This window comes from Lepisma saccharinum, chromosome 11, assembly GCF_977018435.1.
Source record: "Lepisma saccharinum chromosome 11, izLepSacc3.1, whole genome shotgun sequence".
NCBI lineage: Eukaryota > Metazoa > Arthropoda > Insecta > Zygentoma > Lepismatidae > Lepisma > Lepisma saccharinum.
Genome location: NC_139239.1, coordinates 71078849 through 71091655, shown reverse-complemented (window position 1 = coordinate 71091655; position 12807 = coordinate 71078849). Strand labels below are relative to the sequence as shown.

The following is a 12807-nucleotide window of genomic DNA, read 5'->3' as shown; positions in this document are numbered from 1 at the left end:
TACAACATCTGCAACTTGTGCAATCATCTCTCTAGCCTTCTTAAACCCGAAGGTTCATGGCTGCAGCAACACAGGCCTTCCATCTGTCCCTATCTTGAGCAAGATCAATATACTCCTTTCCATCCCTACCGATTTCCCTTAGGTCCATCTCGACGTTGTCCCTCCATCTTCGTCTTGCGCAGCATCATATTTACATTTTAACCTTTTATTTCATTTTTGTCAATAATCTATAATTCTACCTACCTAATTACGAAAAAAATATGAATATAGTATATGGAGGGCATCACAAGCCTCATGAGAAACAAAACTATACAAGACTACATGAGAGAGAAAGAGAGAGATGATTAACATAAGTGAGTAACCTAACAAGTGATTAAGAGAGAAATATATAATGTTTATAATTGCACTTCATTGTAAACAGAATTTTGATTATGACTGCTATGTTCATTTGAGCTATTATTAAAGGTTTTTTTCATAGGATAATTTTATTCTTGATAGCTTGTGCAACCAATCGAGAGCTGATCTAACAAGTATGACCGTGGCTGTGGTGCTGCCGTAGATTTACATTACGTAACGATGTCACAGAACAAATTAGTTGATTCGTAATTTGTATTAGATAGAGGCTCTGAACGTAACAACTTACGTGGTATTCTACGCCTCTTCACTACGCACAGGGAAGTGAGAAACAACATTATTTAAAAAGAAGAGGACAAATTTTGTGCAAAATTTATGGGGAGGGGTCATATACCGTAAACGAAAACTATATAGATATTTTTAACAGTAAAAACATGCAGGGAAATACTTTGCGTCTCGACCATTCACTTTTTCACTACACACAACGCAGGCAACTTATTTCTCGCGATTATAGTTTCATGAGGTGGAGAAGTTCAGTGCTTCTTTACGTCCACATATTTTAATTAAACAAACAAAACAAAATACTTCTTTAAACACTGGCTTGAACTGCCTTGTTTCCAATCACTTTTTCACACACGTTACACAACACAGATTAAATATATATCGTGCATAAGTATAACACAATTAAACACACTTTGGCATTAATAATATTCAACTTACCACTCAATAAACAACATTATTCTTCATAAGATGTGCACGACTCCAGGTCAGCGTTGAAGGTAACAACATGGCCGCCGCAGAAAATGTCCTGGATGGCCGCCACGCAAGCATGATGACTGAATCCAACGTTGCGGAAATGTCTCTGAAACATTTCTCAGAGATGTAAGAAAAATGAGACGTTGCAGAAACTAGACAATGAAACTATAACATTGCAATGTTTCAGAAACAAAACTGGGACTTCATGTGATGCTTTCTGTAACGTCAACGCGAAACCAGAATGTTAGAAACATAAATGAGAGATTGTAATATTTCTGAAATATGTCTGAAACTTGGTGTGCTGTATGGGTGGTGCGGTGAATGTATTGTTGCAGCTGGTGGGCGCGCTGCGTCGACTTCAAAGCCAGCCGCTCGTTAACGTAGCTAGCGAGTCGACTATACCTTCATCGGGTATCGAAGCCGGCCCGTCATCGGGAAGGTCCAGATATAGAGAAAAAAACTATTTCAGTACTATCAGCTGGTAGGAATATGAAAAACTAAATTTTACACTTTGAACATTTAGGTCGAAGCACTTAAAATACGTAAAAATTTATTAATGAACTTAATTTTAATTTTTAAAAATTATTATTGTAATAAAATAATTGAACTTGATTATGTATAACACTTAAAAGGGGTACCGCCTCCTGCCGTGGCAATGTTACCATTGCCGTGACCAGGATTCGAACCTGGGTTATTGCGGCCACAACGCAATGTCCTAACCACTAGACGATCACGGCTACAACAAGACATCTTTATCACACTGAAGTTTCCTGGACTCATTCCAACCACCAGAGCATGCAACGAGAAAGAAGATCTAATCAGGAAAGACTGCAAGCGATTACTTCAGCAGCATGATTACAGTAATTTGTCATGCGCGAACAATACACCATCTTCTCGTATAAATGTCAATCATATAAGAAAAGATGAATTTTCTCTGAACACATCACGACATAAAAATGAAAATTTACATCATGGGCACCATAATTATCACGAGAATTGATTTGTTTGCGGTCTTTATTCCGCACAACGGTAAGAGCATTTTTAGAACAAATAAATAAGTGCAAACATTCCCGTTTGTAGTAATGAAAGTAACATACACAAAATAATCTGGTAGTCGGAAAAAGAAAAGATAAAAAAAATCAACTTTTTTTTAATTTAATCATCAGTAATTAGTCATGCGCGAACAATACACCATCTTCTCGTATAAATGTCAATCATATAAGAAAAGATGAATTTTCTCTGAACACATCACGACATAAAAATGAAAATTTACATCATGTGCACCAAAATTATCACGAGAATTGAATTATTCCGCACAACCGTAAGAGCATTTTTAGAACACATATAGTAAGTGCAAACATTCCCGTTTGTAGTAATGAAAGTAACATGCACAAAATTATCTGGTAGTAGGAAAAAGAATATATATATATATATATATATATATATATATATATATATATATATATATATATATATATATATATATATATATATATATATATAAATAATTTAATCATCTGATATCAGTGTTTCACGTAATGCAAATTTGTTTCAAGATGCGGAAACTACAAATTGCCTACATGTTAAGCCCCGAAGTGTGATCAGCATTTGTCCAATTCACAATATCCCGAAGCTCTCGCACAGTTTTTTTAGGAAAGAAAATATCGTTGTGAAGACACACATAAAGCCAAGAAAACGTAACTGCATTAAACAGAACACTTCTAACGTAACAAAAACGTGAATTTACTATCAGCAACGACGTCATGACGCGATAAAAAGTATCACATCTCCACTTTCCCGTTGGATCAGAAATCTACAATTTTTCAGGTTAGATCGTCAAGCTTAGAAACAATTATTGAAATGCTTTATTTTTATTATGTGGTCATAATTCGTAGCAGTCACAGAGTTGATCGTGCACCTGACTGAGTTATCGCAAGCAGGAATTAATCTGTCAATGACCCAAGCATACAGAAGAGGCTATATAGGATCCATTCTCCCATCCTGGGGGAGGGGTTAGAGGCGATTAAAACGTGTGTCATTGAACAAATAACCTAGTCGCTGAGGCAAGTCAGAATTCCTTGAAAGGCAAACTAACAGCAAAGGAAAATAATTTACTTAGTGTTATCATTAGTACGGAAGCCGAAGAAATTAACGGGTCCTTAGGCCACTTAATGCGCCCTGAAATAAGGTAAAATTGAATCTTTCCACCTCAATTTCATTTGTATAACTTTCACTTCTCTTATGTTTCATCATCTTGTATCGTTCATTTAGAGTTTCTCAGTCTTAGTATCTATCGTCTTCCTCACTCGCCATTTCAGTCGCATCGTTTATTTTCTTCTTTACTCCCTAGGGACTTCCCGATGGCGCAGTGGTTGCGTCGTCGTCTTGTAGTCTAGGGGTCCCAGGTTCGATACCTGGTGGAGGATCTCCACCTTGATCTATAGATCCAGATCCAATTAGCCTTTCTGTGCATAAAGTCGACTTGTAACAAAAATATGTTTTTTTCTCCCCTCCTTTCTCTCAATCTTTCTTTCTCCCCCTCTGTTTTTCTTCCTCCATATCATGTTATGTGAAAATAACCACCTCCCCGTGTTCCGAAAGAATGTTGACACGGATCATGCAAAAATCCCAAGATACTTTAACTCATATTTCGCCTCAACGCCTGAATAATATGCCTCTTTGTGTTCAAATTTGAAGCGATTTCCTCCAGGTGGAGCCAAAACAGATTCAGTGTTACATTTTACTTTTCGATTTGAGCAAAAGTGTTTGAATGTAGCCGCCATAAATTCTCAACCATATCTATTTTAATATGTTAAGGAAGAGCATTAACTTTGTTTTTCCCAATCATGAGAACTCATCACAGTTTGCACAATATATCTACACCCGATTAGCTAATCTGATAATAAAGTTGGCGTAACACGCTCCCACACTGTAAAAAAGTGACACAGGCAATGAATGGTCTTGGAAGACAACACAACAAATTTTATTCAAAGGTAAACGTCATTGGTGATAAAATACCACAGATCAATGGTTATAAACAACAATGTTGATCAAATTGTGGTGTGGACAGGTAAATTTGGGGAGGGGGTTCCGAACCAAGTGTCTGAGAAATAATGAAAATAATAGTATGAATATTTAAACTCAAACAATTACATTATAATTACCTTAAATTAATAATATTAATTAAAATATTGTATTAATTAATATTGTATTATTACGTGAAGAGGGAAAAAAGACGGTATTAAAATAGAGATATAACAGCACGTATTAATTATCTAGCTTACGTGTAGTTAATAATAATAACAATAACCCATGGATCGACAGCCCTCGAAAGGGCATGGGCCTATCTCCCGGCTGCCAGTCTCCCTCACACAATCCTACCTAGAGGTGTGGAGTTCTTCAACCGGTACGTGTGGTTAGCACGTCGAACCCCCAGCCGTTGTAGGAGATTTCCGAGACCGATTTTACGCCACTCACTCGTAGCTCCCCAATTTCCCCACAATGGTGGGTTGCCACACAGGCCGAAGATTCCCGGAGACTGAACCCGGGATCGAACCCATGCCGTCCCGCAGCCGCCGTCCAAAGCCTTAGACCGTACGGCCACGGAGGAGGACTACGTGTAGTTAGGATCACCAAAATTTGTATAAAAACAACTGCCCTGCCAAGGAAATTCATGGCAAATGGATAAAGAATTCGATATTCATGAAATAACAAAAGCAGTTGGATCCAGTTGACGAAAAGTAAAGCCCCTGATTAATATTTTATGCATGTTATCATAAGTAGTAAGGTATGTACATAAATCTACTGTTCTTCATGGCCATATGATCCTTATATAATTCCTTGCCTTTCAACAATTGATTGATTTTGTTTATTTACTTCGCTTTTGTGCCACTACTGGCTCACCGCGAAGATGAGGATGAGTGATGATATGATGAAATTGATGTAGGGGCAATCGCAAAGAACACCCATGCCCAGTCCGGAATTCGAACCCGGGACCCCTGGCACTGTGCTAACCACTCCGTCATGGAGGTCACCGACTTTCAATACGTTCGGTGGACATTTTTCAACAAAGGAGAAATAAGTACATTTTCATTATTTAATTTTAGTAGTTTTTAAGTCTTGGGCAGGGGGGGCGTCCGGACCCCATGAACCCTCCACCTCTTAATATGTTCTTGCGTGTTGACTACCTGGTACCACTTTCTGTGTCGCTTTAACAGCAGCTTTTATTCACTGCGAGACCACAACCATACTGACAAATGTATTCACCTTGTTGGCAGACGTGTCCAAGGTTCATGAGACCGACTTCACTCAGTGTCCAGCGGCTCTGTTTCTCATCAGCGGGTTCCATGATGACTGTGAGTCTCAGCACAGCAACCACCAGGAAGAAGCACACGACGAAGGCAATCCACACGTGAGCATCGAAGGGCATTGTGAACACGTTCCTCACAGACGATGCGGGGGGCTGCATAAAGAACACTGCAGGTCTGAAATAATAATACACACAATGCAATACATCCAGCAACCACTGCCTACATTCGTCCGTGCATCTTAAACATCACAGTGTTGCCAGAAGTATTATAGAAAGCACAAATATCCTCTTAAAGGTGCAAAATTTCCCATTTTCTTCCAAATTTTATCATACAAGAAAACAACTAAAATCGCGATCGAAAAATTTGATCAACTATTATTTCTAGCTGTGGTAGTCAAACTATTACTATTATTTCCTCTCAATATGAAAACTTACTGAATGGATGAAAATCTGGGAATAATAAAGATTATTGATAAAAAAAAATACACTTCGCAAAATTTTCCGAAATGTCAACATTTTCACAAAGATTAGGTTTACATTATTCAATAAATTGTTACAATAATTTAAGAGTTAATATGATAATAGGAAGATGAAATTTCCCCAAGCCAAAAAATTTAAATATTTGGGCAATTACGAGAAAAAGAAAGTTTTTTTTTTTCAAATTTCATTCTTCTTGCCTTTTAATATGCAAATTGGATATCTTCAAATTTCCTTACAATGTCGGCATTTTTCATATTTTTTTTTCCTTTTCACCAGATATTCTACTTAAATTTCCCTGCGCCAAGATGAATTTCTCTTCGTGTTCAACGCTTAGACAGTATTCTTATAATTTTTCTGATGTGGGCACTACTTTACAAGTTCTTCGGTAACACTGTAAAGTCTTGTTTCCATGCTAATAAAACATTAAAACGCTGACCAGGGCAAACTTTTATAGTATAAAAAATATACATAAAAACGTAACGTTTCCACTCTCTAACAGGGTCTTCTTCAGACGAATACATTTGAATATTCGTCTGAAGAAGACCCTGTTACGAGAGGGTGGAAACGTTACGTTTTTATGTATATTTTTATACTATAAAAATTTGCCTCGGTCAGCATTTTAATATTTTATTAACAAGTTCTTCGTATGCGCTCCTTTCTAAGTTTGTTGATCTTTGGCATATAGTGATCAACGCTGTTTATTGTTTGGGATGTATGGGACTATCCATTTTTCACTTATTAACTTGACACGCACAGACTGGCCTGTGTAAAGTTGCAATAAGTTTTGATAAGCTATGTTACACTTCGCAATCAGACTTCTCCGAGATTTTGGCAACGAAGAGAAACATAATCTAACTTTATATTAACATTATGCATGTGTAAAAACTATTATCAGTTTTGTTGGGTTTATAAATATGCACATTTGGCTAATTACAGCAACGCAGTTTCCAAATAACAAGCTTCAAACACGGATCAAATTTTAATCTTCCACCTTTCAGGAAAATCAACTCACTTGTACACACGATAAACAATATCTTCAACTCCAATTTTTAAAATACAACAGAAATAATTACCATTAATATTACATTTCGTAATATCTATTTCCATGTTCACAACAACAAACATTATACATTATTCTCTCTCGTTCTATTATGTCAAGAGTTCCACATGCAGGTTGGTCGTCAACCACAAGTTCAACAGAAATGCGTCATACTGCTGAAATTCCAAAGATCACTGACAAGCCCGTTACAAACTCATGCTATATTTAATTGATTGATTGATTTAGTTTCTTTTACTTCGCTTTTGCCACTTTTGGCTAATCGTGAAGATTAGGATGAGTGATGATTAGACCTCGGATTTTTAGGTTCTAAAAAATGTGCTTTAGGTTCCCAAAATAGGCTCTAAAGACCTAAAATAGGTTCTAAAAATCCTAAAGTAGGTTCTAAAAACCTTAAATTAGGCTTGAAAAATCCTGGAATATGTCGCAAAAAGACTTAATTTGGTAGAACATTTCTGAAAAATACTGATTAGATACAATCGTTAAAAACAAAATTTCACAAGAACCAAATATTAATTTTCTAAACAAATTTTCATTTCTTTATATCATATCAAAATTATCTGCAAATTATTATAATACTGCACTTGTGCTGTTAGATACATTTACTTGTTAATATGAAAAGTGAATTACGTATGTATAATTTGCTGCACAATATCAGGGTTGCTACTCACTTGGAATTCCTTGAATTCCGGGTATTACACGTGAGTTATTGGCTCCGGAAATTATACGTGAATTATTGACTCTGGAAATTATTCATGAATTTTGGCAAAACATGAAAAAAGGTACAACCGGGTATCTTTTTCTATTTCAATTTTTTTTCCGTAGACGTGAAAAATTGCAACTTTTATTAATTGAAATCCCATTAAATTTAAACATGTTTATAAATGCCCTGAGACAAGTTTCTCTCAGTTTAGCTTTTATTTTTTTAGGAATAAAAAGAAAGCTACATGGAAAATAAAACAAAATTTTCTCAATCCGTTAACTTTATTATTGTCTTTTGCAGAACAATCTATCTGACAGACGAAAGATTATTACAAAATAATATATCTTAAAGTTGATTAGGTAAATTTGTTGGTACATTTGAATCATACAAACACTTTACATTGAAAATATTTTTGTGTATGGAAGGGAGGGTGAGAGTCGGTAATACGTAAGGTTGGAATAGAGAAAACATCAGCTTCTATCCTTGAATTTTTGGAAAGTTCGAATTGAAAACCAGGAATTACAGTTGAATTTTATCATGGTTCTAGTGGCCACCATGAATACTTTGCGTTATCCACACTCAAACTCCAACTTTTGTCTGTGAGGATCATTTCATGTGCTAAAAATTGTCTTTCAACAGAAACATAGTCAGTACTGCAATTGTAATCAAGGGGTTCCGGGTTCGATACCCGGCGGAGGCACATAGTGGTTCGGATCCCACTTTAAACTGTAGGTCTAGTCCCGATTAGCCTTACTGTGCATAAAGTGGACTTAAAACACCAAATCAATCAATCAATCAAAGCAATTTTGAATGCTAAAACATTACTTTGCAAAGCGTGAATGACAAAAAGGACCAAACTGGCACGAGAGTGAGTAAGGCCGCACAGATCAGAAGTTTGCACTTGGGACTGTGCAGGCAGTAGATACGATTGGGTGCCAAAACTGAGAATGGGGGGAGGGGGACAAGAAGTTTACTTTATCTTAATAGGCAAGGCTTAGCATTAAAAGTCTATAGTGCGGGGATCAAAAGTAGGGGGGAACTGTCCCGTTTCGCCGCCACTGTGTGAAGGTAACAGTGCGTCAGACATTTTGTTTTGTTTAGAGCTTTGATAAACATCATACACTTGGAGGGAGGGATATCGACAGAAAACATGTTTCAAACATGCCAGTCATGGAAATATTTCGCCACCAAACCTAGTAAATACCTCTGTGAGATATAAAAATCGTGTAAAACCTAAATAAAATATAAAAACCTAAAAAAAGGTTTAATTTAGGCACATAAATCTAAAATAGGTTCTAACAAGCAAAATAGGTTATTTTAGGCACTATAAAACTTAGTCAGTTGTTTCATTTTTTAATGAAAGGCTGACATAACTTGTTATTTCTTATTTACCTGCAAAGGAAAAAATAGGTTAAAAACCTAAAATCCGAGGTCTAGTGATGATATGATGGCAGGTACACTCACAAAGAACACCCGGGAGCCCTGGCGTCGTAGCGCGCTGTGCTAACCACTCCACCACGGCGGTCGACGCATGCAATATTTAAATCTTTATTATTTTTGTGTGCGGGAGCTATTACTCATGTGAGAAATAACTAACCCTTTCACACAACTTCACAACAGCTCCTGTCCTCCAAATACATAAATCAGGGGCCTCCTAGTTCTAAGTTCCCGGGACTCGAATCCAGGATCTACGGAATTGACTGCAACAACCAGAACGTTCGTACTCAGACCAATATGGCCACCGTTCTCTAAACAGTTATAATATTATCCGTACTTCCATTCACGGGCTTGCGACATTCAAGTGACACACGGCGATAGGAATTCCGTCTTCACTTTGATATTATCGCTGGGTTTGGAACGTACGGTTTCCTGATTGATGGCATCTTGTGTACCTAAGCTAAAGGCTTCTCTAACGGAGCTATTTGAAAAACGAGGGTCAGGGAGAGGTCAATAACCAAAGATGGCGAAAACACAGAGCTGGAGTGCTTGACTTTTAACACCAACCAATCGGGACTGGACCTACAGTTTAAAGTGGGATCCGAACCACTGTGTGCTTCCACCGAGTATCGAATCCAGGACCTTTTGATTACATGGCTACGACTTAGCACTCTGCCACTGGGGAGGTTCTAGAGCTGAACGTTCCAACACGCTGGAGAAAGCTGTGTTGCAATAAGCGAATTGATTTTGTATTAAAATTATGGTGGGTTCTTCATGTCCAGATATTATTAGAATAATTAAATCAAGAAGACTTAGGTGGGTAGGCCATGCGGCATGAATGTGAGAGGAAAGAAGAGTTTACAGGATTCTTGTTGGGAAATCTGATGATAAGAGACCTGTAGGAAGGCCAAGACGAAGATGGACCTGAAGGAAATCGGTAAGGATGGAAAAGATTGTATTGATGTTGCCCAGGACAGGGACAAATGGAAGGATGGCTTGTGTTGCTGCAGCTTCGGGTTTAAAAATGCTAGAGAGTTAGTTAGTATTTAAGGCCGTGTCCATTGGCGTAGATAGCCATGGCTTCATCGGGTCGCTACCGAAACTTTGCCAAATTATCGAGAAATATTGATCAATATCAAGATGCTTGCAAACGTAATTGTGTTTTTGTTATTTTACGTCGCTTTTCTGACACTTTTGGTTATTCCTGACGATGAGAATGATGGATGATTAGATGCAATTGATGAATGGACACCGACAAAGGAAGACCCGGTAGCGAGATCGCAAGTCGTTCAGCCACCGAGGCGGCGGAATATTTGCAAAAGACTCTTGTGGCACGTACAGTGCTGACATTTTACGTTCATTATCTACACTTAAATTTTAGTTCGGCAATGAAGGAAACAGAAAGGAACCAAATAACGTGACTATGAGTTTGTCGCATAATTTAGAACGACCAAATTCGCAATATAATTTAGAACACGTATATCGAATTGCATTAATGGTTAGTTCAAAAACAATATTTTATGAATACTTTAGCATGCAATGTTAATTAGACATTATCTAGGGTTTCTTTTTAAACTATACTTGATCTAACACTACGTGTCAAGAGAGCACGTCTTCTCTCGTCTTCTAGTGAATAAATTTGATTTTGCCGGTGGTAGCGATGGAATCTACAATAGACCAGTGATATTATTACAAATGACCACCAATCAACTACTTCACTTAGGTCTTGTTTTTAATTGGATCGTCGTTACCTATTATTAATTAAGGGCGACATGCTGTACATACATCAGTAACTTACGTGTAGACAATGCATTTTCTGTATTTGTGGTAGAAACGCAGGGGCGGCGCCAGGAAATTTTGACCGGGTGGGCAGGAGCCATATATTGATAACTTAGGGTGGGCAGGTATAAAATGTATGATTTTCACAAACACGTATTCTCTCGCTCTATCCCGCATTCCTTTGTATTTCTTTCGCCTTTTCTCTTTGCTGTTGAATGTCTTATTTATCTTTTTCCACCATTTTCCTCTGCTTGTATTACCCCCCCCCCCTTCTCTCTCTCTCCCTCTCGCTCTTTCACACGCATACATGCGCGCGCACGGGTAATCTGTTCGCCAAATCTTCTGATTTAATTTCCCTCTATCCACTCCAATCTAGGAAAGACTAGGAAGTGACTCTATGTCGTCACATGCTGGCTATCATTCCTATCTTCCCTGTGTTAATCTTAATATAACCTTCCTTATTTCTCTCATTGAAGTGTTTCTTCCTTTCATTATATATCCCTGCTAATGCCTTTCAACTGCTCAATGTGTACTTCGGTTTGTAAGTGGATATTTTGTTCTATTCTTTTCAATTAAGAAGGAATTTAACATAGACTATACTTAATTAGCTGATCGAAGTAGATTAGATTAATTGATTTGATTGATTTGTTTTATTTGACTTCAGTTTTCTTCCACTTTTGGCTAATCGCGAAGATGAGGATGAATTGTGATAAGATGAAATAGATGATCACAAAACAAGGTGCACAGAGGATTATACCGGATGTGAGTACATACGCCAGAGCCTCGTTAGCAGTGCCGGATCTACAACCCGCAAAACCCCGTAGCGCAGCCATTGACATAGTAGAGGGTTCGTATATGCGCATATAAAAAATAAACGTAGTTACTCCGAGGTACAGAAACGAATACAGTACAATATACACAGGTAAAGCCGCATTTACACCCCACCCCCTCAACGGGTACCATTTGATTTTATGCTGGGTGAACCCTGGATCAGCTTTTTGCGGGGACAATGATGGAAACATTCCGACCTTAGATCAAGTCAGGCTACAATTCCACGAGAAATGCTGTGGTGAAGGTTTCTTCAACCTATTTTTAGTCAGGAAAGAGTTTTGACTCCATGATTGTAACAAATGTATCATTCTGCAGGTGTGAGAAAATAGTGTCATATATGTATATATCACATCACCACCGGTGCCGTAACCGGGAAAGAGGGCCAGAGGGGCCCGGGCCCATCCGATTCTCGTTTGACCCCCATATAAGGGACCCCATGCATATCTTCCAACATATTACATAACGTTTGCACACAGAAACTTCACACACAACAGGTGGGCAGAATCAATAATGTGGAACTATCAGTCAGTTTGAGGGTGTTTCTTGTGCTTGTGCGTTTACTATTTCAGTATTTCCGTTTTCAAACTGGCAATGAATTGACGAAACCGCATGGCATAGTCTATTATGAATGAATATGTGCGAGAATAGAGGAAGAAGCATGGGAATACTATAGTCTTCATGCTCTTGAATGAGCCAGTCCATTGCAAAATAGGCTCCTTTGTTTCCCTTCGGAAATGTCAAAAATCGCTTGCCCCGATGAAAATTTTATCTTGGGTCTTCCTTATTTATGTTAATATGTGTAAAGATATTAAACTCATATAAATGATTGTAATAATAAGTATTATAAACAGAATATGATAAAAGATTCCCTGTCAAAAGTTACATGTAAAGTATTTTGTTGCATACTTACATAATCATAGTAGTGCAGTGAATTTTTTGCCCAGGTAATAAAGTTCGATGTACCCTGATATACATACTATATGTTTTGTTGTCAAAGACAGTTATTGCAATTACTATTTGTCAAAGGTTAATTCAAGTGTATTAGGTTCCACCTTAAACAAAAGAAAATTGCCCCTCTTCCAGCAAACAGCTTTACCCCCA

At 37.6% G+C, this 12807-nt stretch overlaps 1 protein-coding gene and 1 non-coding gene across 2 annotated transcripts in view; both read right to left on the bottom strand.

Annotated features, from left to right (window-relative positions):
* Positions 1–7033, bottom strand: part of LOC145995307 (uncharacterized) — a 39349-nt gene extending 32316 nt beyond the window's left edge. The window contains exons 1-2 of the mRNA XM_083131911.1: positions 6973–7033; positions 5377–5594 (exon numbers count right to left, since the gene is read on the bottom strand). Of these exons, the coding sequence (XP_082988037.1) occupies positions 5377–5578 (202 nt within the window). The 5' untranslated portion in view covers positions 5579–5594; positions 6973–7033. The remainder of the gene's footprint in view (positions 1–5376; positions 5595–6972) is intronic.
* On the bottom strand, positions 1776–1847 carry TRNAH-GUG (transfer RNA histidin (anticodon GUG)). The gene has a single exon. It is a non-coding gene; the product is annotated as a tRNA-His (tRNA).
* Positions 7034–12807: the final 5774 nt, after the last annotated feature.